The 22,875-nt window shown below is 32.9% G+C and overlaps 3 protein-coding genes across 3 annotated transcripts; 2 read left to right on the top strand and 1 right to left on the bottom strand.

Moving 5' to 3' along the window:
• Positions 1-1,369: 1,369 nt before the first annotated feature.
• On the top strand, positions 1,370-6,524 carry LOC130730714 (ARM REPEAT PROTEIN INTERACTING WITH ABF2-like). The gene is made up of 19 exons (XM_057582788.1): positions 1,370-1,669; positions 1,752-1,915; positions 2,591-2,763; positions 2,845-2,965; positions 3,041-3,115; positions 3,223-3,317; positions 3,460-3,538; positions 3,632-3,739; positions 4,150-4,278; positions 4,359-4,427; positions 4,550-4,609; positions 4,744-4,867; positions 4,952-5,094; positions 5,269-5,332; positions 5,420-5,499; positions 5,648-5,712; positions 5,812-5,929; positions 6,021-6,145; positions 6,238-6,524. Exons 1-19 carry the CDS (start codon positions 1,450-1,452, stop codon positions 6,323-6,325), a joined length of 2,100 nt encoding a protein of 699 aa, XP_057438771.1. The 5' UTR covers positions 1,370-1,449; the 3' UTR covers positions 6,326-6,524.
• A 1,678-nt stretch (positions 6,525-8,202) lies between these two features.
• On the top strand, positions 8,203-12,839 carry LOC130730715 (DAR GTPase 3, chloroplastic). The gene is made up of 9 exons (XM_057582789.1): positions 8,203-8,438; positions 8,800-8,949; positions 9,040-9,156; positions 9,652-9,795; positions 9,879-9,965; positions 10,784-10,899; positions 11,328-11,509; positions 12,088-12,145; positions 12,266-12,839. Exons 1-9 carry the CDS (start codon positions 8,292-8,294, stop codon positions 12,387-12,389), a joined length of 1,125 nt encoding a protein of 374 aa, XP_057438772.1. The 5' UTR covers positions 8,203-8,291; the 3' UTR covers positions 12,390-12,839.
• Positions 12,840-13,535: 696 nt separating this feature from the next.
• Positions 13,536-16,114, bottom strand: LOC130730716 (cyclin-P3-1). Its single transcript, XM_057582790.1, has 3 exons — positions 15,815-16,114; positions 14,542-14,946; positions 13,536-14,045 (listed from the first exon to the last, which is right to left on the bottom strand). The coding sequence occupies exons 2-3, from the start codon at positions 14,937-14,939 to the stop codon at positions 13,799-13,801; spliced, it is 645 nt and encodes a 214-aa protein (XP_057438773.1). The 5' UTR covers positions 14,940-14,946; positions 15,815-16,114; the 3' UTR covers positions 13,536-13,798.
• Positions 16,115-22,875: the final 6,761 nt, after the last annotated feature.

Consider the following 22,875-nt stretch of genomic DNA (forward strand, 5'->3'; position numbering starts at 1 on the left):
TTTAAAAGGTTCAGCAAAAAATCACTGATCACTTTTCAATCTTTTGGTTAACACCAACACAAAGGTAAATGACAAAGATTTCCTCTAAAAGGTTCAGCAAAAAATCACTGATCACTTTTCAACCTTTTGGCCGATTTAAAAGAAAGTCTACAAACACCTAACAAACAAAACAAGTTCAGCCATTTTACGAAAATTAAATTTTGAATTTCCTATCAGTAGATACAAAATTCAAGCATAATTATCTGTGGAAGAATTCATCTGACAGCAAAGCATTTATCTCATACTAATTTAATATATATCTGATTAATTACAACAAATTAATTATCACTCTTATTCTGAACAAGTTCTTCTGCTTCTGGACCGTTCCACTGGAACATCTGGTCTTCATAACTTCTGACTTGAGTTCTTCAGAACTTCTTGAGAGCTTCCATCTTCAGAGCTTCTGAAGTATTTGCCACTGTTCAGAACGAACATGGTGGCTTAAAGAGCTCTCTTTTTAGTAACCCTTGGTTATTCTTCTTCTGAACGAATAGGCTTGGGTCAGATTCAGAACCTGTTTGTCACAACTTAAAAAGACAAACGTTAGGGTACCACTTTTTTATTTCTAGTATTTAGACACAAAATTATTAATTTCGTATCATATATAAAATTAATATTAATCTCAATATTTAATTTCATAATTTTTTATTTCTATAATTTAAGCCCACAATTATCTATACTATCAATATTTTTTTTAAATACTCTACACTATCAATATTAATATCCACATTATAAATATTAACAAATATTATATACCAAAAGAATTATTACAAAGAGCTATAAATTAACAATATGAAATTTTTCCATCATACTGAACCAAAGTAAATACAAACAAAAAATAACTTTTCAAGCATAACCCAATAAATTTTAAAACTTCAATTTAAACCAAATAAAAAAACAAAAAGTAACAAAAAGGATCCTTATGGTGCACCTGCGAAGCATTTCTGAAAAACCCTAATGTGAATAGTGGCCAAAGTTATCCCTTTGTAGTAGTTATAGATGTCAACCAGTCTGATCGATTTGTCCAATTTGGTTTTATAACTATATTAAATTCCTTAATTGAATTCAAATTTTATTAATTAAATGATTATTCCAAAAAAATAAATAATTATTAAATTAACACAAATGTTAGCTTAAGTGAGAAAATAAATTAATATAAATTGCTTTAAAAAATTAATAATATATTTTTGGTGGCAAATAAACGTTTTTGAGACAGTGAAAAAGTGTATCGGTCGGGGAAAAAATGGGCGGAATTTGGAGGTAAACAAAAGTGTATTTGAAAAAAACTGGCGGACCACTTGAAATTTTGCCGCTTATAAAATCATTTCCCTCTCTCAACCCACACTCCTTCCCTCCGTCTTCCGAATCCACACACACAACCCCATACTCTACTACCTTTGTCCGATCACCATGGATTGCGCCGCCGCAGTTCAAAACTTGAAGCGCAAACGATACCTGATCGGCGATGAAGATCGGAATACACTGTTTGACGATTCTAAACGAGATCAATCCATCAAGATTCGCCATCAGGTTTATCATCTCAATTCCGTCGTTTCGCCGTCTTTGAAACTCGCAGATCTTGTATCCGCATTGACTGCCCTCCACGCTCTTTCTGAGTATGCTAAAGACGGTACTGTATCTGCTCCACTCTCTCGCTTTTGTTTTAATTTTGGCTGGACTTTTTCAATTTACACAATTTGTTTGGCATGCAGAGGAGCTCGTGGATAGTTTAGTGAATTCTGGAGTTGTGCCTATTATTATGAGGTTTCTTCTTGATCTGAGAGATGGAAATGACAGCGGCGAAGTTGTCACGGTTACCCTCAAGTATGAGTTGCAGAGAGGATGTGTTTTGGTCCTCTCCCTTCTCGCAGTTAAAGTAATTGATTTATCCCTTTTCCTCTCATTTTTAGGGTTAATTGTTATTGATATTGTCTTGTTGATGAGGTTGTCTATTGTGTTCTAATTCCACAGTAAATAAGTGAAATTCAAGTCTTACCTGATCAATTTCAAATGTTTAAACTAGGTTTTATATGCCCTCGATCAGTGCAACGGGATGTGTCTATTTATCTCTTGACTCGAAATGGGAGTAGGTTTGAAAAAGGATCTTAGAGTGTCTAGGGTTGGGTCATTGTTAGTGAAAATAATTTTCCATAATCACTTGTTGATTATTCTAAAAGTTTAGTTTTTAGTTGATAACAATTGAATTATAAGGATGATTAATTTGGTTTTTTGTCTTTGTCTTTTTCGTGCTGAGTGTGGATCATGTAAGGTTCCTGAAAATGCATTGAGTAGTGCAGTGCTTGTCAATATTGTTTAGAATATGGGTGTATTGGATTTAATTGCACCAATCATAATATGTATATGTAGTGCCACTGTTGAATATGCATATCATTTGATCTTATCGAATTGTGTAGCATCGTGGCCATTGTTTTGAGGAAGATTATTTTATGGTTGAGTACCCATGTCACTTTTTATTGATTTCAGATTTTTGTACATCATGAATTTGTATTAATTTTTTACTTTATTTCTGCTTATCTTTATCTTCAAACAGCCAGAGTATCAACAACTCATTGTTGATGCTGGAGTCTTGTCATATCTTGTTGATTTCTTAAGGTTGCACAAGACTGGTCTCATGTCTCAAGAACTTGTTGGTCTTCTTAAGAAAGCAGCAGATGCAATAACCAATCTTGCTCATGAAAACACCAACATTAAGAACCATCTCAGGTTGTCCATTATTTCCATATGTTATAGATATATGGTGCAAATATTTTATTCTCTTCTCTTACATGGATATGGTTTGCTTAGGAATGAGGGTGGTATTCCTCCTCTTGTTGAATTGCTTGAATTCAATGATTCAAAAGTACAAAGGGCGGCAGCAGGAGCCTTGAGAACTCTTGCATTTAAAAACGATGACAACAAAAATCAGGTAATTTACTTTGCAATGCAAATTTTGCTGGATTCTTTTGTTATAGCTGTTTAAATGAATGGATTTCTTTTGCAGATTATTGGATGCAATGCATTGCCCACTCTTGTACTAATGCTTCAATCAGAGGACCCTACAATTCATTTTGAGGCGGTCAGTCACTAACATGAATTTGTCAATTTACATAATCCCCTATATTTAATTTTGTTGGTTTCGTAATTATAAGATTTTAGCACTAGCTAAATTGGTGTTTTTTGCAGGTTGGTGTAATTGGAAATCTGGTCCACTCTTCACCGAATATTAAGGAAGTTGTTCTTGAAGCTGGTGCTTTACAACCTGTGATTTTGTTATTGAGGTAATGTTGATCATAGAAATTTGCTTTCTCAATATGTAATACATAGCAAAATGATGTGTTTATCAAACAGTTAGTTGCTTTCTGTAAGTGAGCAATACCTTTCATCCCTAATTAATCTTTGTATTCATGACTTTCATGATAGTTCCTCCTGTTCGGAGAGCCAAAGAGAAGCAGCTCTTTTAATTGGTCAATTTGCTGGATCAGACGAGTCAGATTCAAAGGTGGATCAAGTTTTTAGCTTCTACAAAATACTAAAAGTCTATCACTTGTAGGAGAATTTTCTTATTAATTTTTATAACTTGTGGTTCATGCAGGCTCACATTGCCCAAAGAGGGGCTATAAGACCTTTGGTTGACTTGCTTATGTCGCCAGATGAAAACCTTAGAGAAATGTCTACTTTTGCTCTTGGGAGGTTAGCACAGGTGATTATTTCTAACAATAAATATTTGGTCTCATGTCTGTTTATGTGAATATAAAATTGATGATTACAGATTGTAGTTTTGATGATCATAATCGTGATTGATCAGCTTGATATAGGATTGTCCAATGATCTTCTATTTAAATTTATATGTGATGAGTCTTAATGGTACAAAGAAACTCTTTGTAGACATTGCCTGATATTGTCACTACATTAAACAAGGACATATTAAAGACATTCTTTGGAGTTTAGATATTATATGCTTCTAATTTAACTTATTGATCCACACAACTTTGCCTATGGTAGCCATAGCCTACCTAAGAACCTCCAATGCTACTTTGGGTAACTTTTTGGTTGTATGTGGGAATTGCTTTCTTTAACATATCTCTTATTGCTTATACATTCAAATTTTAGGACTCGCATAATCAAGCTGGTATCGCTTATAACGGAGGTATAAAGCCTCTGCTCAATCTTCTTGAATCAAAGAATGGGTACATCCAACACCATGCAGCATATGCTCTCTATGGTCTTGCTGACAATGAGGTGAAGTCAGTTTCCTTGATCTTTGCTTGGTCAAAACCATAGTGATATGCAGCCACTGATATTATATCATTGTAATACAGGACAATGTTGCAGATATTATTAAGGCTGGTGGTTTTCAAAAACTTCTGGATGGACATTTTGAAGCTCAAGTATGCTCATTTAGTCTTCTTTGTAGCATAGTAATATTGCATTTGATTTACCGGTATTTCTTCTTAATGATACTTTATTATTATTAATTCAGTTTTTGTTATCATTGTGGTTTGACTCACAGCCTACTAAAGAGTGTGTAGCCAAAACAAAAAAAAGATTGGAGGAGAAGATGCATGGCCGAGTGAGTTCTCCAGCAAATTATTCATTTTCTATGGCCAGTGCTTGATTTTAGTCAAATATTAGATTTGTAACCTGTGTTGATACATATTTTTTGCATTATCTAATATGATTATTGTGTTGATTCCTCTTTGGCAGGTACTCAAACATGTATTATATCTTATGCGCTTTGCAGACAAAGGTGTTCAAAGACATGTAGCTATTGCACTTGCTCATTTATGTTCCCCTGATGATCATAAAACTATTTTTGTTGACAATAATGGTAATAAATTTAATTTGACATATTTTGTTATTCTCACTCAATATTTAGAAACAAATTTCATTCATTATGCTGATAAATCTTCAGGACTAGAATTGCTGCTAGTTCTTCTTGAATCTTCAAACCTAAAGCAAAAGCGTGATGCTTCAGCAGCGCTTCACAAGTTGGCTTCCAAAGCCACATCTGTCTCTCTTGCTGATGCTGCTCCTCCATCATCACCATCTCCCCAGGTATTTTATTATCATGTGCTAAAGCACTTGTTCTGCGTTATCATAATTGCATCACTCTTTTGAAACTAAGCTTCTAATATTCTGTTGTTAATGTTATAGGGATGGAAATGTAAAAAAAAGATATAGTTGTTTTTCACATTTCCTGTTAATTATTTTTGGTTGCATATTTTGTAGGTGTACTTGGGTGAACAATATGTGAATAATCCACAACTTTCTGATGTCACATTCTTAGTTGAAGGTGGAGACTCATTGCTTTCTATTATTTTGTTTTTATGGATATTGATTTAGATATTTGGTCTAATTTACTAAGTTTTCCTTTCTTCAGGTAAGAGGTTTTATGCTCATAAAGTTTGTTTACTGGCTTCCTCTGATCCATTCCGCGCGATGTTTGATGGGGGTTATAGGGTAAGTTTTAATTAATCTTGCAACTATGTTTTGAGCCTCATTTTCTTATTATCTTTCATTCTGATGTGGCTGTGATGGTTGGTTCTTCACTTTGCAATTGAAATAAGAGTGATGGATCCATAATAATGTCTTAAAATGTGTATTGCAGGAAAGTGAAGCCAAAGATATAGAGATTCCAAATATTAAATGGAATGTCTTTGAGTTGATGATGAGGTATTGTGGTGCAATATCTACTATTCCTTTTCTATAACTTTTTTAATCCTTTTTCATAATTGGCCTCTATGTATGACTTGATTTTCTGTTGGACTTCAGATTTATTTACACTGGAACAGTAGAGGTCAAATTGGATATTGTTGAGGACCTCCTCAGAGCTGCAGATCAATATCTTCTGGATGGTCTTAAGTGTCTTTGTGAAAAAGCTATTTCTCAGGTACCAAGAATTGAGTTTCACAGTTGTGTCTATGCTTGCGGAACTTTATAATTTGATCTAAATCCGGTGATTCTTGAAATTACTCTTATAGGTTATTTCTGTGGAAAATGTTACCATAATGTATGGTATGTCAGAGGTATATAATGCTACATCACTAAGAAATTCTTGCATTCTGTTTGTCCTGGAGCAATTTGATAAGCTTAGTGCCAAACCATGGTATGTACATTCTAAAACATAAAACAATACTTTCATAGTTCACTGAGTTTTATTTTATCAATAATTTTTCCCTCTATTTGTTCAATATGCAGGTCTTCTCGCTTTCTTAGTTGCATTGCACCCGAGATACGCGATTTTTTCTCAGCTTTACTTACCAAGCCATGTTCAACTGATTCTTGAGGATCTGTAGATTTTTAAACATTAAATGAGGAAAGGTGAAAATGTATAAAGCTGTAAATGCCTTTCCTTGATATAGAAATGCAAATCATTTTTTGTTAAACAAGCTTCTATAGTGGGGAAAGAGTCATTCCATTGTGACATTTATAAGACTAAAGATTGTGATATTTTGATATCAAGACCGGAGTGTCATTTTGTCCAAGTATAACTTAATTATTTTACATATCTGATTTGGGCTTTTTTTTGCAAGAAACTGCTGGTTTTGGTCTTTAGGTACCCGTGGTTGGAATTGTTAATGCATTTCGTTAGTGATCTTCTCATGAATTTAAAACATTAAACACTGATATAATACCATCTTATTACCCTGATTCTTAAGTTGAAGTGTTTTGCCATTTTTTAACTTTGAAATTTGTTAAAACCTTTAATGTGGTGTTTTTAAAAGCATACACTTATGTTAATTAGATTGGCAGCTCTGTTGGTTGACGCGGATGTAATGAACCTTTTGCCATTGGCCCTTAATATAATGAATTTCAAAAAAAAAAAGATTGGCATAACACCCTTTATTGTGCTTAATAGGTTAACTTTATATATGGTTTAAGATATCTCTTAATCCTTATATCCTTTTAAGTGCATTTTTAGGCTTGTAGAAAATTACTTGGCTGGTTTTTTTTTATAAGCAAATACTTGGCTGGTAAAGAGAGCATATCACCACGTCTAAATTCACATACACTAACACAATGAAAAAAAAAAAATCCTTTTAAATTTTGGATACTAAATAACACTGAACAATCTTGGATTTGGTTAAAAGCCAAATCAAACAATTGTAATTTTTCCTATTTTGTTTGATTGACAAACCCATTATACTTTTAGGTTAAGGTACCCCTTGACCTATTAAAAGATTTGGCTGATAAAAAAAATGCAATGTAAATGAAATTTTATTCCCTTTAAAAAAAATTATTTTTTTTGGTTTCCCAAGGTATCCCCACAGCCGACAGCCATGAGACTAATCCCCCGAGGCTCTGAAAAATTCCGTTCACTTAAAATGTCTTCTAATGTCCATTTACACTTAATATAAACTATTTAGGAATTTACATTTGCATTTTTATAAATATAAATATTGATACAAATGATGTAAATTTTATTTTGCATTATTTCATTATTTACTTTTTTTTTTGTTACATCAGAAAATAAACAACAACAAGAACAACTACAAAGCAGCCAAACAATCCCTCATAATGAGGGTTTCAAGCTCCATAGGCAGAGTATCTAGCAGACAAAAAGGCAGTTCTGGGTTCGAAGCTTCTCTTTTGGCTAGCCAAAAGAGGAGCTAAGTAATATAAGTATAAGTATATAATTTGAATAAATGTTTGTTTTACACTTGCAAAATACAAGTGGAAGGTGAAAATTTTCAAACATGAAGAGAAGTGTCACCTTTAAACGTTTATCCAATCAAAACATATGTTATCATATTAGGTTTTCTAGGGGTATGAAACAATGAAATATACAAATTTCAATCCAACACACCTCACTTAATTTAATTTGACAAATATGCATATTATTATTCTCTTCATCAAGCTAATGAAACAAGAATTTAAAAATAAAAAAGAGTTGGTCTAAATCATTAATTGGGATAAAATCACCTCACCCATATTTACTTCGGGTGATTTAGACAAATCCAAAAAATTGCCCATCCATGAAATATTTTCTTATAAAAAAACCCCAAAACTCTAGTTAACTATTTTCCTCCTAAAACAAAAAAAAACTATTTCCTTTTTTGTGTCTATATTTCCATTTGGTGAATATTGAATTGAAATATTGAATGATGGAAAATCAGAAAAAAAAAATAGTTTATTTTGAGAAGCTTTATTACTTTCGAATTATCCAAAAGAAGAGAATGAATGTGAGTGTTGTTGGACTTGGAGGCTAAACGATTTGCAGAAAAAACAAGGAAGGTAGAGGAAGTAGCAGCATGGCGATGAGTGTTCAGCTATCATCTTCATCAGGCTTGTGGGTACCCAACTCTCCACACCGTGTTCCCAGCCGAGGCAAACCCGGGTCCCCATCAGCTCTCGCTGCCACACCACCAACACTCTCATCTCAACCTCCCACCATTCAGGTAACCACCCTCACTCACCTACCCACATGCTCCTTTCATTCAAGTTCTTATCTTTTTACTGTAAATATTCATTTGTAGCACTTGAAGAGCTTTCAATGTTGTGGGTTTGTTCATTGCTGTGTTATGAAATGTTTCAGAAATCCAAGTTTCTTCCTTTTTTTGTTTTTTCAAAGAGGATGTTCTGGACTTATGTATAATCAAACCAATAATTTAGTCGAGTCTTGTGGATGGAAAAAACGTCCGCGGGGAGAGTTTGCCCCACCATGATGTGGATGTTCCCGGCTCGAGCAGGATTGTCTCCGAAGGAGGACACCTGTCATTAAAATTAACATTGGGTATTTTTGTGATGAGAATGTTGCAGATAGTAGGGCTGAGAGGCCCTAGTTGGAGTGAAAATGGAATTGCCAATCCCAATAGCAATACATTTGATGGCTGTGAAGGAGAGAATAATCTTTGGTCTGAACTTGACACTGATCTTTATCATTGGACAAAGGCCTTACGCCCCGTGCAGGTATTTATGTATCCATCAATGTGCCTTGTTTTGTGTTACATCATTGCATAACTTTTGTTAGGTTATTTATTCTTCCTTGGTATTGGGCAGTGGTTTCCTGGACATATTGCAAAAGCAGAAAAAGAGCTGAAGGAGCAGCTCAGGTTGATGGATGTTGTGATAGAGGTGCGGGACGGGCGAATTCCTATGTCCACAACTCATCCTCAGGTAAGGTTTTTCTTCTGTCTTTTGAATTTTGTTGAGTATTGACTTAGAGTTAACATGAAAGTGTTTTGTGTTAATTCTGTTCTCTGTACTCCTTGTGTTGACTTAAACCAATTGGCATTTGATTGAACTTTTTTGGGGTTTTTCTTCTCCTCTTCCCATTATTTAAAATCTATAAGGTGTTCTCGTTTTCCCTCTTGGTTAAGGAAATCAATACTTGTTTCTTGCAGTTCTCTATTGTTGCTCTTGGCTTCTTTATCTGATAGGTACTTGCAGTCATTCTCCATGGCTTATTTGTTTGTTGAACATTATTTCTTCTGCCAATGTTAAAAATTGTTATGAATGTCACATGATACTTCTTAATGGGGCATAAAGTATTAGTGAATAGTGAGACCCTGCATCCAATTACAATATTTAGGCCTTAGTAGGAACTAGGAACTAGGACAATACATTTCAAGTTTTCAACTCTTCGTCTAATTATTACTTCTGCTTTTATAGATGGATCTATGGCTTGGTAATAGAAAGAGAATTCTGGTTTTAAATAGAGAAGACATGATATCAACTGAAGACCGTAATGCTTGGGCAGAGTATTTTACTAGGAATGGCACAAAGGTTGTCTTCTCCAATGGGCAGCTTGGAATGGTATCCAAACAATTTTTTTTTTCTAGTTCTCGATGTTCTGAATGTTCTTGTACAAGATGTCTGATCCTATGTTGTAAGTACAGGGCACAATGAAGCTAGGCCGGTTAGCAAAGGAATTAGCAGCTAATGTAAATGTTAAACGCAGAGCCAAAGGACTACTTCCTCGTGCGGTGGGTTGCTCCTAGAAATTGCAAACCAATTTTGGTTCTCTTTTATTCATTTCATATACTAGTTTTCTTGTAAAAGGACTACTTCTCTACCTCAAAGAATAAGGAAACATATCTTTTATTTGAGGAAGAAATAACTTATATTTCTGTATGCATGCTAATTTTTGGCAACACTCTTGTAATTTAAAAGGACCATTTTTTCATCTCAAAGAATTAGAAAAAATGTGTTTTATTAGAGAAAGAGAGGACTGAATACATACTCATTTTCACCACTCTCGTCCTCTCTTTCTTAGTTTCTTACAGCTTCTATGCTCACTGATTTAAAATATTTTTCTGTAAATGGTATGAAATGTTATAGTTTTGCTGATTCCTTTTAGTAAATTGCATCTAGAGTGAAACAGAGGCTCAGGTAAATGGTATATAAAGAATAAAATTTGGTGATTTCTCTGTACAGTTTTCCCTTGCATTCCATCTATCTTGTGTTCCTTATTTTACAAGAAAAGAGGTGCCTTATCAGGTCATCAGTTAGTTACTTAGTTTTGCAGATTTTTAGTATTTTTTTAAATGAATATAATTGATTTTGGATAATTCTGATTCTTGAGTTAAATTTTCATGTTGCTTTGGCTTTTGGTTCGTAATACTACTCAAAATTATATTTTATTGATTATTGATATGCTCTATGGTAGTAGATTGGTCCTGAATCTGCACGGAGCAAACTTGCCCTTTAATTGATAGCAAATCATTGTCATTCATGTGTAATGCTTCTCAAAGTATTATTTCTTATCACAATTATTTAAAGAATGTATTTTACTGTTAAATAGGTTCGAGCTGGAATAGTTGGATATCCTAATGTTGGAAAATCATCTTTGATCAACCGTTTGTTGAAGCGAAGAATGTGCCCAGCAGCTCCTAGGCCAGGAGTAACTAGAGAATTGAGGTAAGTTGCTAATTTTATTTATTTATATGTTGATGAATTTATTTGTAGTTTCTTTAACTTGTTACTTGACAGAAACCTTGGTACTGTTAAGTTTGTACTGTGTCTGATATTGAATGTTATCTATAACCCCCTCTGACCTCTAAAATGGCTAAAACTTGAACAAACTTCAAAATCTAATGGGTGCAACCTGTTTCCTGACATCAGAACGATCTAATGCTGAAAAATATAGCTTATGTGGTTTTCTTTGCTCTCAACAGATGAAACGCTAATGGTGATATATTCTGTTTAAGTGCTAATCCTGCGAAAGTATATCACATTTAATTTGTTCTGACTAAAATTCTGAGCTCAAACAGAAAATAGTGGTGGATTTCTTATTACTCATATACTGAAAATTCATAAATAATTATATTCCATTATTAATCTGATAGGTGGATTCGTTTTGGGAAAGATCTTGAACTTCTGGATTCTCCTGGGATTCTCCCGATGCGAATCAGCGACCAGTCATCAGCTATCAAACTTGCCATATGTGATGACATTGGAGAGAGGTCCTATGATGTGACTGATGTTGCTGCAGTTCTTGTACAGATGCTAACAAAGCTTCCTGCAGTAGGTATGTATCATGACATGCAGCCAAAGTGGAATACCATTTTGGCTAACAAAAAAATGACAGGTTCTGTATCTCAGAGAATGGATGGGTTTCCTTGTCATAGTATCTTATTTAGAAGATCGATGCTGAAAATTTTCTACTGCCATTTTGCATAGTGCTTCACTTTTTTTTCTTCCAATTTGTGTTAGGAACCAGAAAATCTAGACGAAAGATTGAAGGAAAGAACGAAAAGAATGAAATTCTATAATAAAATTTAAGCATAGAAATGGAGAATGAATTCTCCCCTAGGATTTCCCCTTCTGAAAGGATATCTCCTTTTAATCACAAACTAATAATGATACTGAATGATCTCCTCTACTCTCTCTATCCCCTATTTATAAACCCTGCTTACTATTAACTAATCACAAAAAGATCCCCTAATTACTTTAAAAGTCCTTACTATTTTTCCCTTTCTTTTAAATCCTAACAGTTAGCATTCTGTAATTTTATATTCTAATCCAGGTTGGGATCAAGATTACATTGTTCAGTCCACCTTCCATCCTTCAAACTCGTATATAATTCTAAGTTTTTGTTCAATGCAGGTGGAGATGCTCTTCGTAAGCGATACAAGATTAATGTAGATAGTCAGTGTGGTAAAACGTATGCCCGTATTTTTGTTTTCTCTAGTCACATTAATTTACTTGGTCAGACAGTGGTCATGTCTTCATATTTTTAAGTGATTTCTGCTTAATTTGATATCATGTATTGGCTAATTTGCAGGTTCGTAGAGAAGCTGGCGCTCCAATTGTTCAACGGAGATTTTCACCAAGCATCATTTCGGGTTTTGTCAGATTTTAGAAAAGGTAAGTTTGGTTGGACTGCACTGGAGAGGCCTCCTAGGTGATGTCAGGTTCTTTTGCTCCTACAAGCAGGGCTTCTGTGAAGCTTGATCTGAAAAAGTTTGGTGGAGACCTGTGGAGACCTCCAGGAGCTGAATGCAGAACTCAATCCCTCGCGGTGATAAATGAATGCATGTGGATGATATATGTGAATGACATTATGGAAGGGAAAGGCTGACATGGCTAAAAGCTTTGCAGATTTGAGGTCCAAGAAACAAAGGATTTGAAGCAATAAATGCTTCTTGTTATTACCATGTAATTAGTGGGTGATTGGTCTCGTGTAACTTGTGTAAACAACTAGTGGATACAATTAGTTGGTCTATACAACTAGTGTGTCATAGTGAGTTTGTATGCATCATGAATATGGTGTTGTATATCTATAATTGATATATTGTGATGTTGATTCAAACATATTTGAACTAAGTTTTTTTTTCTTCTACCCCTACCCATCGGAATATTTCCAAATGGTGATTGCCCTTTGCTCGCTGGCCATATTTAAGCTCCCTAAGATGAGATTTTACTATTTTAGTACCCTTTTCTATTATGAGAGTTAACTCAACTTTCTATCCAATGGTTGTAGAATTGAACAAGGAATTGTATCATTGAGAATGCCCTTATAAAAGTGATTTTTTTTCCACTGAGAATAATTCATTCTGGTAGCGAGTTTTACAAAATATATCTATATTTGTAATTCTAAAGTAATTATATCTTACCATCCAAATTAAAATTTCTTTTTCAAACTTACTTTTACAGTATCATTATCAAACACATTATCAAAATACATTCCTTTTAAATTAATACTTTCTAAATTATTTTTACTTTAAGATATTCTACTCAATTCTAAATAGACCATAAAAAGTTGGGTTAACCCATTGTGAGTCAACTCAGATGGTCAATCAGTTCATTTTGACAACTCAAATGAAAAGGGAGAGAGTGATCACAACAGCCAAAAATTCAGCATATTCTAGTTAAGAGTTCAATATTTTCCTATTGATATGGCATTTCTGTGATATCTCAATAGCTTTGTGTCGTCAAGAAGTTACTGTAGATAGAATCTATGCTTTCCTTGCAGCAGTAACTTACTGAGAATCAATTAGTTTTTTTCCTTCTCAGACAAGTAATATATCATATATTGCTTCCGGCAAAAGGTATTAGAGGAAACTCAAACAAATTATAAGGGATAAAAATTTCACCACTCACAATCCGGTAACATGCTTGCAATTACATAAGAAGGCAAAACACAAAAACTACAGAGAAATGGAAGCATAACAAATCACAACAGTGACCAGAAAAAATTGGTTGAGTTACTGATGGTATGTGTATAGAAATCCTTTTTGTTTTTAACACTTCAAATTTCATTTTGTCCCGGTTAATTGTGGAACAGCAATGGTACATGGTGGTGCTTGCACATTTTTCATCCTGCAATTGTGGAAGCACACGTAGAATCATCCCAGCTTTCTTTAATCCTACAAGCCTGCATTGGCCTTTCAATTTGGAGTATATCTGCAGATTCTTTCTCCAATTGCCAACAATATCTTTGAAACTTGTCTACACTAACCTGAAGTCTAAAATCTATGCCGAACAGAAAGCTCATCTCCAACCTGTTTAATTCAGACGTGCTTACTCCTCCAACTTTAGCATAGTAAGCATTGTTGAAGAACCTGCAAAACCAAAAAGATAGCTATGTTAACAGCTAAAACTGAATAAAATGGAAAGCTAATCAAAATGGTTAAAGCAAGAGGCCCATTGCATAATCATTTCTGCATTATTGATCAACAAATTAATGTGTTTTCACCAGTAGTTTACTTTAAACTTTTGAGATAGTTGGTTTATGACATGGTCAAAGCCTTTATGACCAAGTGATTTAAATTTCGACCCTTGTTGCTCTCAATATTCTAATAAAAATGTTGAACTTTGGAATAAGATTGGTGGATTTGTGCATTGTTACCGTGTTAGATTATATAATATAAAAACATTGATGTTTCTTCGCCTAATAGCTTAAGGTTTTTGGGATAATTGGTTCATGACACGTATATGGTACACAAATTAGATAAGTTTTACTTTTAGGCATAGAACTAAAATATGCACCACAATACACATAAAACAGACAATAACATGGAAATATGTACATTTGGGAACTTTCAAACTTGCACTTACGCGTCATCCATGAATTTCGCTGCTAGCATAATGCTTGTGATCAGAAGCCGGTGTACATTAAGAGAAGTCAATTTGATCTCTGTATGCTGAAGAAATCTATCCACATATATGTGTGCCAACACAAAACAGGATGGGCTGCAACCTGAGTACTTGAAGATACGATCAATGTATTTATGAACACTCAGAGCAGGTGCTCTTAAACCATGAAATACTGTAACAACATCTTTTATATGGTTCGACTCCAATAGCATTTCATTTCTCTGAACTGATCTCTCAAGAAGTGAAGAGAGAAGAGACAAAACTCGTGGTACTCCTACTCCTTTATCCAATCCTTTGAGCCCCAATGAAAGGTATATGTCTGAACTTACATCCTCGGTTTCAAGAGCCAGAGTCCCCATATCCAAACTGCAAAATAATAGACAAACATCAATAGGATAATCCGTATTTGAAATGCACCTATTCAGCACATTTGGAGGATCAAGTTAACAATCAACATAATAGAGCTCAAGCTGTTCAATAACAAGTCATTATAACAAATGAAATATCATCAAGTCACATGAAATTTTAATATACTTCTCATTATGCCATCCATGATTGGAAGGATCAAGTCAACAATCAACATGATAAAGCTTAAGGTGTTCAATAACCAGTCAATAGAACAAATGAAAAATCATGAAGTCACATGAAATTTCCAATAAAAGTTACTTCTCATTATGCCATCCATGATTCAAAAAAGGATTAATTGAAGCTTAGTCTATTCAAAATTGTCAATCAACCTAGCTAGAGAGAAAGAGAGAGAGAGAATGAATTCTGCCATCTCCAATCACCTCACTTACAATTCATCAGTGCCTCCCCAACCCCACAAAATAAAATGCAAGAACCCTGAGCCTTATACTACAGAATCTCCTGACTGGACTACACATAAATAGAACCCCTAACCAAATAGTCTCAGCTAAGCAAAGTAGGTTCATGTATGGTTAGATCTAAGTAAAACCCACAATTGGGTATCTTGCAGAAGCAACCAAAAAGCACCTAGATCTTGAATCTCTTGTTCAAAACCACAAACCAACATCAAGAAATCAACTCTACCAGAAGTAAAAAAGCAAAGATTGCCCACCTAAATTTCGCAGTAAAGGTAGAATCTTTAGGCCTTGTTAGCTGCATACAACAACACAATCCCTCTTCCCAAGAACCCAAAAGAAAAAAAAAATACAGAAACAAAACAAGCAGAGAAGAAAGAGAATGCAAGAAGTGAGGAAAAAGTGAAGCTCACAAATTATGAAGGGATAATGATGAAGATGGCAGCGTGGTGATGGTGGTTGATGCTTCTTCTACTGCATAAAGGTGAGGTGCCAACACAGTTCTCTTGTGAAAACACAGAGATCATGTTTATCACCCTCCATTGTTTATGAATAATGGTTGAATGTGAATGATATATGCTGTTTCTGCACACTGTTACTCCAACATAAAGGTTCCTTCTTTCTATAATTAACCTCAACCTTCCCCTCCTTCTTCTCTCTCTCTCTCTCTCAAAAAAAGAGATAATGTTCCTTGCTAAAGTAGGTGCCAAACTTCAGGGTCTCACACCTTTAATATTCTGCCCAACATTCATGTTTAGATACATGAATTTGGTTTGGTTTTTCTTCCTAAATTTTACTTGATTGAAATGGGTATGTCAAGTAATGAGTTTAGTCCGTCGCAACAGTTAAAAGTGATTGTTTGAATGTCTTTTTGAGGTCGAAAGTTGAATCCTAAAAAAAGCACTTATGAGATATTTAATTTTTATTACACTCATATCGAATAAGATTGTCTTTGTAGAATATACTTAAGGAAAAAAATGATTATGCCATCATCTTATTGTTTAAATTTATTTGGCCAATGAAAAAGGATTTTAAAACTATTTTTTACGTGAAAAAGAAAGGAGTGGAGGAGAGGGATAGAAGAAAAGTGGGTTCCACAATGTAAAAAATATCTGATTTGTTTACTTGAAACGGACAAGAATATTTGTGTTATGAAGGATTGAATATTCTCTTACCAAAGTTGAATTAAGAAGGACTTGATTCGTTTTTGAACTTAGAAGGACTTGATTTTAATTATATTGCTATTGGTCTAAATATTTGATATGATTATTTAATGTTCGATTTATGTTGATATCTCGGTTAATACATTCAAATTAATGATTATAGAAAATATTTAAATTATTAAATGTCAGTACAAATGTTTTTATATAACGCATTAAATTATGTTTATAACTCCACTATTTATGCTTATCTCCTGTCGTGTTACTCTATAAAAATTTATTTATTTTTCGCACAACACTTTAGGAAACTTCTCTGACGGACCTCAATAAATTACGCCGCAAGATGGGCCAAGTTAGAGAGTCATTTCTAATAGTGATTAAAAGAAAAATAGGATATGTTAAAGGAATTGATTTTTTTTTATATATTATCAAATTATCTCACTATCGGCAGTTATGAGAATAATCTTTTTAAAATTTAGAAATTACATTAATGGATAGATTTCACTCAATTAATCATTTAATATACATTATTTAAAAATTGAATCATCCACTAAATGATAAAGAAACCAAATATGATAGGTTTTTTTTTTAAACTAAATATGATAGGTCAAAAAAGAGGTTATAGCTTAAGGTGGGGACGAAGTGTAGCCACAAATCATGAACCATGATAATTGATAAATATGGCATGTGCATTTTTTGGTTTAAATTATTATGTATCCTAATTCATAATCCAAGATGTTAAAATGTGGTAATTGAGTATGACCATTATCAATGTTAAAATTTTCCATGTAAAATATGTGATGCACTTACATTTACATGGACTCACGCTGGAGATTTTTTTTTAAGCTTTCGAATCGAAGCTAAGTCCATCTAGCTAAAGAAATTTGTTAACGTATTGTTAGAATTGAGGGAATGAGAGATTCATTTTCACACTCTCGAGTTATGATTTATTTACACCTCCACTTAATAATCACTCTACTTTTTATTTATATATCATATCATATATATTACATCTCTTACTTTCTTTCTTTCTATCTTTCTTTCTTCCTTCTACTCCTTTTCACTTTTCATGAAGTGTGAGGAGAACTTTATCCTATTTCTCACTCAATATAATGTTATGGTGCAATACATATGTGGAATGCAGGTCATAAGTTTGCTTTTCTGTTTATTAGCGTTTTCATAGTCACACCGACGATAAGACAATATTTTAGTCATATAATAATTTTTTTTGCATATGAGGACATTAACTTTGATATATTAATTAAACACCTTAAAATAATTATCATGATGCGACGATGATTAATTTGTTTCATCAAATTTCATATATATAAATTGTAGTTGGACATCTTATTGAATACTTGATTTGACACATCACCTATACGCAACAATTTGTGTGAAATAAATTATATATGAAAAATGAAATTAATCATAATCACAATTTAAGAACCTTGACCTACTATGCTTCCCTCATTTTGCCACCATAGAATGTGATTGAGTAGGACAACCCACGATTGGACTGCACCCCACCGCACAAGTCAACATCACTAATGTAGTTAGGCCTAAAAAAACTTGAGTTGTGGATGAAGAGGAAGAAGGTGGAAGAGGAAGAAGATGAAGGTGGAAGAATATAGATTAAAATTGATTAATTTTTTTTTCAAGGGACTAAAATTGATGTGAAAAAAGTCCACGTGATCATCCTCAGCTGACTTGGCTTGCCACTGGACCGTTGACTAGTGAAAATTGAGTAAAAAGACTTAATTTGATTAAAAAAAATCAGGGATCCAATTGATGCGAAATTTTTTCAGGACTCAATTTGATTTCTTTTACAATTTCAAGACCAAAAGATTATTTAAGCGATGTAATTAATTAACTTGGGATATAATTTTTTAGGGTTTTGCATTTCTGGGTTTAATGATTTGAGTTATGGAGGAAGAGGAAGAAAAAGAAGGTGGAAGAATATGGACTAAAATTGATTAAAATATTTTTCAAATGACTAAATTTGATTTGAAAAAATTCACGTGGCCATCCTTAGCTGACTAGACTTGCCACTGGACTGTTGACCAGTCAAAATTGAGAAAAAAACTTATTTTGATTAAAAAAAATTTAAAGATCCAATTTGATGCCAATTTTTTTCAGGGACTCAATTTGATTTCTTTTACAATTTCAAGACTAAAAAATTATTTAAGCTTTGTAATTAATATAAAATTGTTTGGTAGAGCCAAACATTTGTAATTAATTTTTTCGATTGCTCAATCATTGAAATTCATTCTGTATCCCTAATTAATTTCAACATGCATTGAGCTTACTAGTTAGTACACATGAAAATGGGTCGAATTTGATGTTTTTAAATAGTTTGTCTGATTTAATGATTGTAGTACACGAAATTTCAAATCAATTCAGGATCTTTTTTCTTCCTTTCTCTTTCTCAAGAATAAAATTTTGACTTATATTAGTTAAAAATATGTAAAAATAAGACCATTATAATTTTATATGAGAAAATTAAAAAAAACAACAACACAATTTTATTAGTAGAACGGAAAATGAGACCACAATCTCAATATTTAATTTCTTTCAGTTTGTAACAAAAAATTCTCAATATTTAAACGGGAGCAATACAATTAACGTGGGAGCAAAGCGAATTTAGACTTCATTCAAAGCCACACATACGTAACTTCTAAAAGAGAAATAATAGATCTTTCAAAATAAAAAATAAAAACAATAGAAACCTTGAGACCAAATTTTCATTAATAAGGTAATAGTGGATTAGAATTTAGAAAGAGTTTAATTTTGATGCACCGACGGTGTAAAGTTTTTTTACACCGTCAACCAATCAGATTTCAAGGATTTGACATGTCAATTAAAGAAATTAAATTAAAAGAGAGATTTTCTCACTTCCTTGAAATCTGATTGGTTGACGGTGTAAAAAAACTTTACACCGTCGGTGCATCAAACTTTTTCTCATTTAGAAATCATAATCAAGGAGTTTCAAAAAAAAATCATAATCAAGGCAATTTAGTTAACGTACACTACAATATTTTTTACTTTTGCAACCGTTTAATAGTGTAGGTATAGACACGAAAAATATTTTTATAATCTCATGTTTTGGTGTTACGTAGTTCCTTTGGTAACTGTTTTTCGTACTCTATGATAATATTGTGAGAAAATGTAGTATTATGTGAAAATACAATAATTATCACATAATAATTGTTCCATATTAGTAGATGCGGACCACTTATTTAGTATTGAAAACAAAATATGCCTAAAAGGAGCCCTCTATCGCAACAATCACATCCTGATGCATTAATAGACAACATTTTTTATGTGTTTCTTAAATAAGTGTTACCAAAAGTAAAAAGTGTTGTAATGGTTAGAGAGAAATTAGAGGTAAATAGATAAATTAGGAGCAAAGTTCATTTTCTCATATTCATGGAAAATAGATACAATTTATATTAAGAAGGAAACAACCCTTACTAAAACATTTTTTTTCTTTTTGCAATATCCTAAACTTTAAGCAATAATTTTCCATGCTCTCATTAGTAATAGTGTCTCATACTCTATAGTAAGGTAGCGTTTGGTAGACATGTGAGAAGAGAATGAAACATGACATATATTTTTTTTTTAAAGCAAAAGAGAGTTATTCATTAATAAAGGAAAAGGAGAACAAACTACAATGAAAGGAAAAAACACCAAACCACCCAAGGAACAAACACAACAGCCCAAAAGAAAAGAGAACAACCACCCTACTTCATAAAAGGAAAATTTTCTTTAAAAACTTCGGCCAACCCTTGAATAGCATCTTCATCACTACAAGGAAGGGAAAAAAACACCAAACCACCCATGGAACATGACATATATATATATATATTGTTCTATGTTTATTGTGTTATTACCTTTTAGAATGGAACAGAATAGGTTAAAAAGCTCGTTGAACAGAACAATTTGGTTCCAAAGAAAAGGGTGGAACGGAAGGGAACGAAAAAGAACACCTTTTAAAAGTATTTATGTTGACAAAATTATATCCCTAGGTTTATGCTAAAATTTTACACACTCCAATCTTGTCTTCTGCGTTGAACTGTTCTACCATTTCCAACTGTTCTTCATTTTCTCTATGATCCAGCACCACACAATTAAGTAAATCACAAACTCCTTTTTTTTCATGTGGAATTGATTCATGGTTGTCCAATCGCAAACGGTGATGGAGGAGGCTTCTAACTGGCACTGTTGCAAACAAAAAAGGAGAAGAACAATTGCATTTTGGGATTGTATAGTTGCTTTTTTTAAGAACATGTTTTCTTGGAAATTGTATGGATTTGGGGATAGAAAATTTGAAAACTTTCAGGATTTCACACTGAGAGAAGCATAGAATTTTTCTGGGTTCTGCATCTACAATTTTTTTCTTGTTAATAGGGACGAGTTTTTTAATTTCAATTTAATTAATTATTTGCAAAATTCTAAATTTGGATATGCACATAATTTACCTATCTAATGGTCTTGTTATGTGCTATGTTTACCAAACACAGTACACAGAACATTATTGTACTGTTCCATCCTGTTACGTTACGTTCCGTTCCATCCCGTTATGTCTTGTTCTGTTCAATTACCAAATGCTAACTGTGAAAAAATGTAACTTATTGTGTGAAAATACAATAGTTATTATATAATAATTATTCTCTATTACTAGATAGTAGATACATAACACTTATTTAGTATTGTAAAAAAAAAACATATATGTAGCCTAAAATGAACCTTCCATGATAAAACAGTCACGAACTAATTTCTGATCCATTTTAAGCAATATTTTTCCTGTGTTGCTTAAACCAGTGTTACTAAAAGTAAAAAATGTTGTAGTGTCTAGACTAATTAGGATATTTAATAAAAATAGATTTGCATACATAATATCTAAATCAATTAAATATAAAATAACTGAATAAAATATCCAAATCAAGTAGATATATAATTATATCTAAACTAACTACGTACATATATTATCTCATCAAAGAAGATCCAGTTGGCCTATCATAAGGTTACTCATGTGGTGCATTGTGAAAATGTGTGTTCCAATAGGTAATTAATCATATGCAATAATATGGTTAACTTTAAATACTATATGTTTAACATGATATAAGAAAATTAAGTTACGTGGTGAATAAGAGAATGAAAAATTATGGGCAAAATACTTACGGTGACAATACTTCCATCTAATTGTGTATATGTTGTGTGAAACAAGACGAGCAGAGCAGGGACAACAATAAACTAAAAGCAACGTGTCGGTGTTGAAAGTATAAGCTCTGGAAAATGCCATCCAGAATTATATCATCAGAAGCTCAAAAGAAAGCTAGATTGATTTTTTTTCTTCTCTCAAGTTACTCTGGCTTTTGGATAATGTTTGTCAAAAAGCAGAAAAGGTCAAATAATTGGATTATTAGATTCTGATTTTCTTTTTGGGTTAAAAGAAAGAGATTCTACATATTTTAAAGACACCAAATAATTTTCTTTAATACTAAATGTCACTTGTTTTATGAACATTTCAGTCACCGACATAAGAAAAGTTCAGATTGTCGGTAGACGGTAGCTAGCGCCAACTGGATGCGCTGTATAAACAAATTTTGTCACCCAGATCATATGTTTAATAGTTTCAGTATATATACGACTCTTTGAAAAATATCAATAATATTAAAATTGTAATTCATGGCAAAGCATGTACTGGTACAGCACATGAAATGGACAGTTGAACAACAGTTTTTTTTGGGTTTTTGTTTTTAGAAAAGTAATATTAGAGCAATATAATTTTTTTAACATTTTTTTTTTTTTGGTCAATGGGTTCTGTATTAAAACAAAGGTTCAATAAAAAAAATAGATGTACATAAATACTCATTAAGAACTATTGTTTGGTCGCATTACAATACTTTAAACAGAATGTGGCCGAGTAGTTTGGGCCCTTCAATAAGTTGCTAATACTTGTAACAAGAATAGAAGTCCATATTACATGGCCAACAAAAAAGCCTAATAATTTGAAGTGAAGGCCAACCACACCCCTTGTAGCTTGCTTTCCCTCTGAGCAGAATAGCTTCTAGTTGTGTACTGCTCCTGGCTGCAGTATCTTTGGGTATAATGGGCTCAAAAGCCTTCTTTCCTCTTTCAAATTATTTTTCAAAGATTCATAAGATTAAGACATAAGTTGTAACTTGTAAGTGCCACTAGACAACCTTTGAACATTTAATGAATTATAAACCTTCCACAATTTTTTTTCTTTTAATTTCCAAAGATATTCTAACGTAGTGGTAGTTGTGCTAACACTCTTCATGGATGCCAAA

This window comes from Lotus japonicus, chromosome 1 (assembly GCF_012489685.1).
Source record: "Lotus japonicus ecotype B-129 chromosome 1, LjGifu_v1.2".
Classification (NCBI taxonomy): domain Eukaryota; kingdom Viridiplantae; phylum Streptophyta; class Magnoliopsida; order Fabales; family Fabaceae; genus Lotus; species Lotus japonicus.

Excerpts from the sequence above, each read along its gene's own strand:
- LOC130730714 (XM_057582788.1), top strand. The coding sequence starts at position 1,450 with ATGGATTGCGCCGCCGCAGTTCAAAACTTGAAGCGCAAACGATACCTG. Across the intron at positions 1,916-2,590 it reads TCTCCCTTCTCGCAGTTAAA|CCAGAGTATCAACAACTCAT; the intron begins GTAATTGATTTA and ends ATCTTCAAACAG. Across the intron at positions 4,610-4,743 it reads AGGAGAAGATGCATGGCCGA|GTACTCAAACATGTATTATA; the intron begins GTGAGTTCTCCA and ends CCTCTTTGGCAG.
- LOC130730715 (XM_057582789.1), top strand. The coding sequence starts at position 8,292 with ATGGCGATGAGTGTTCAGCTATCATCTTCATCAGGCTTGTGGGTACCC. Across the intron at positions 8,950-9,039 it reads AGGCCTTACGCCCCGTGCAG|TGGTTTCCTGGACATATTGC; the intron begins GTATTTATGTAT and ends GGTATTGGGCAG. Across the intron at positions 12,146-12,265 it reads GATAGTCAGTGTGGTAAAAC|GTTCGTAGAGAAGCTGGCGC; the intron begins GTATGCCCGTAT and ends GCTAATTTGCAG.
- LOC130730716 (XM_057582790.1), bottom strand. The coding sequence starts at position 14,939 with ATGGGGACTCTGGCTCTTGAAACCGAGGATGTAAGTTCAGACATATAC. Across the intron at positions 14,046-14,541 it reads GCGAAATTCATGGATGACGC|GTTCTTCAACAATGCTTACT; the intron begins GTAAGTGCAAGT and ends TTGGTTTTGCAG.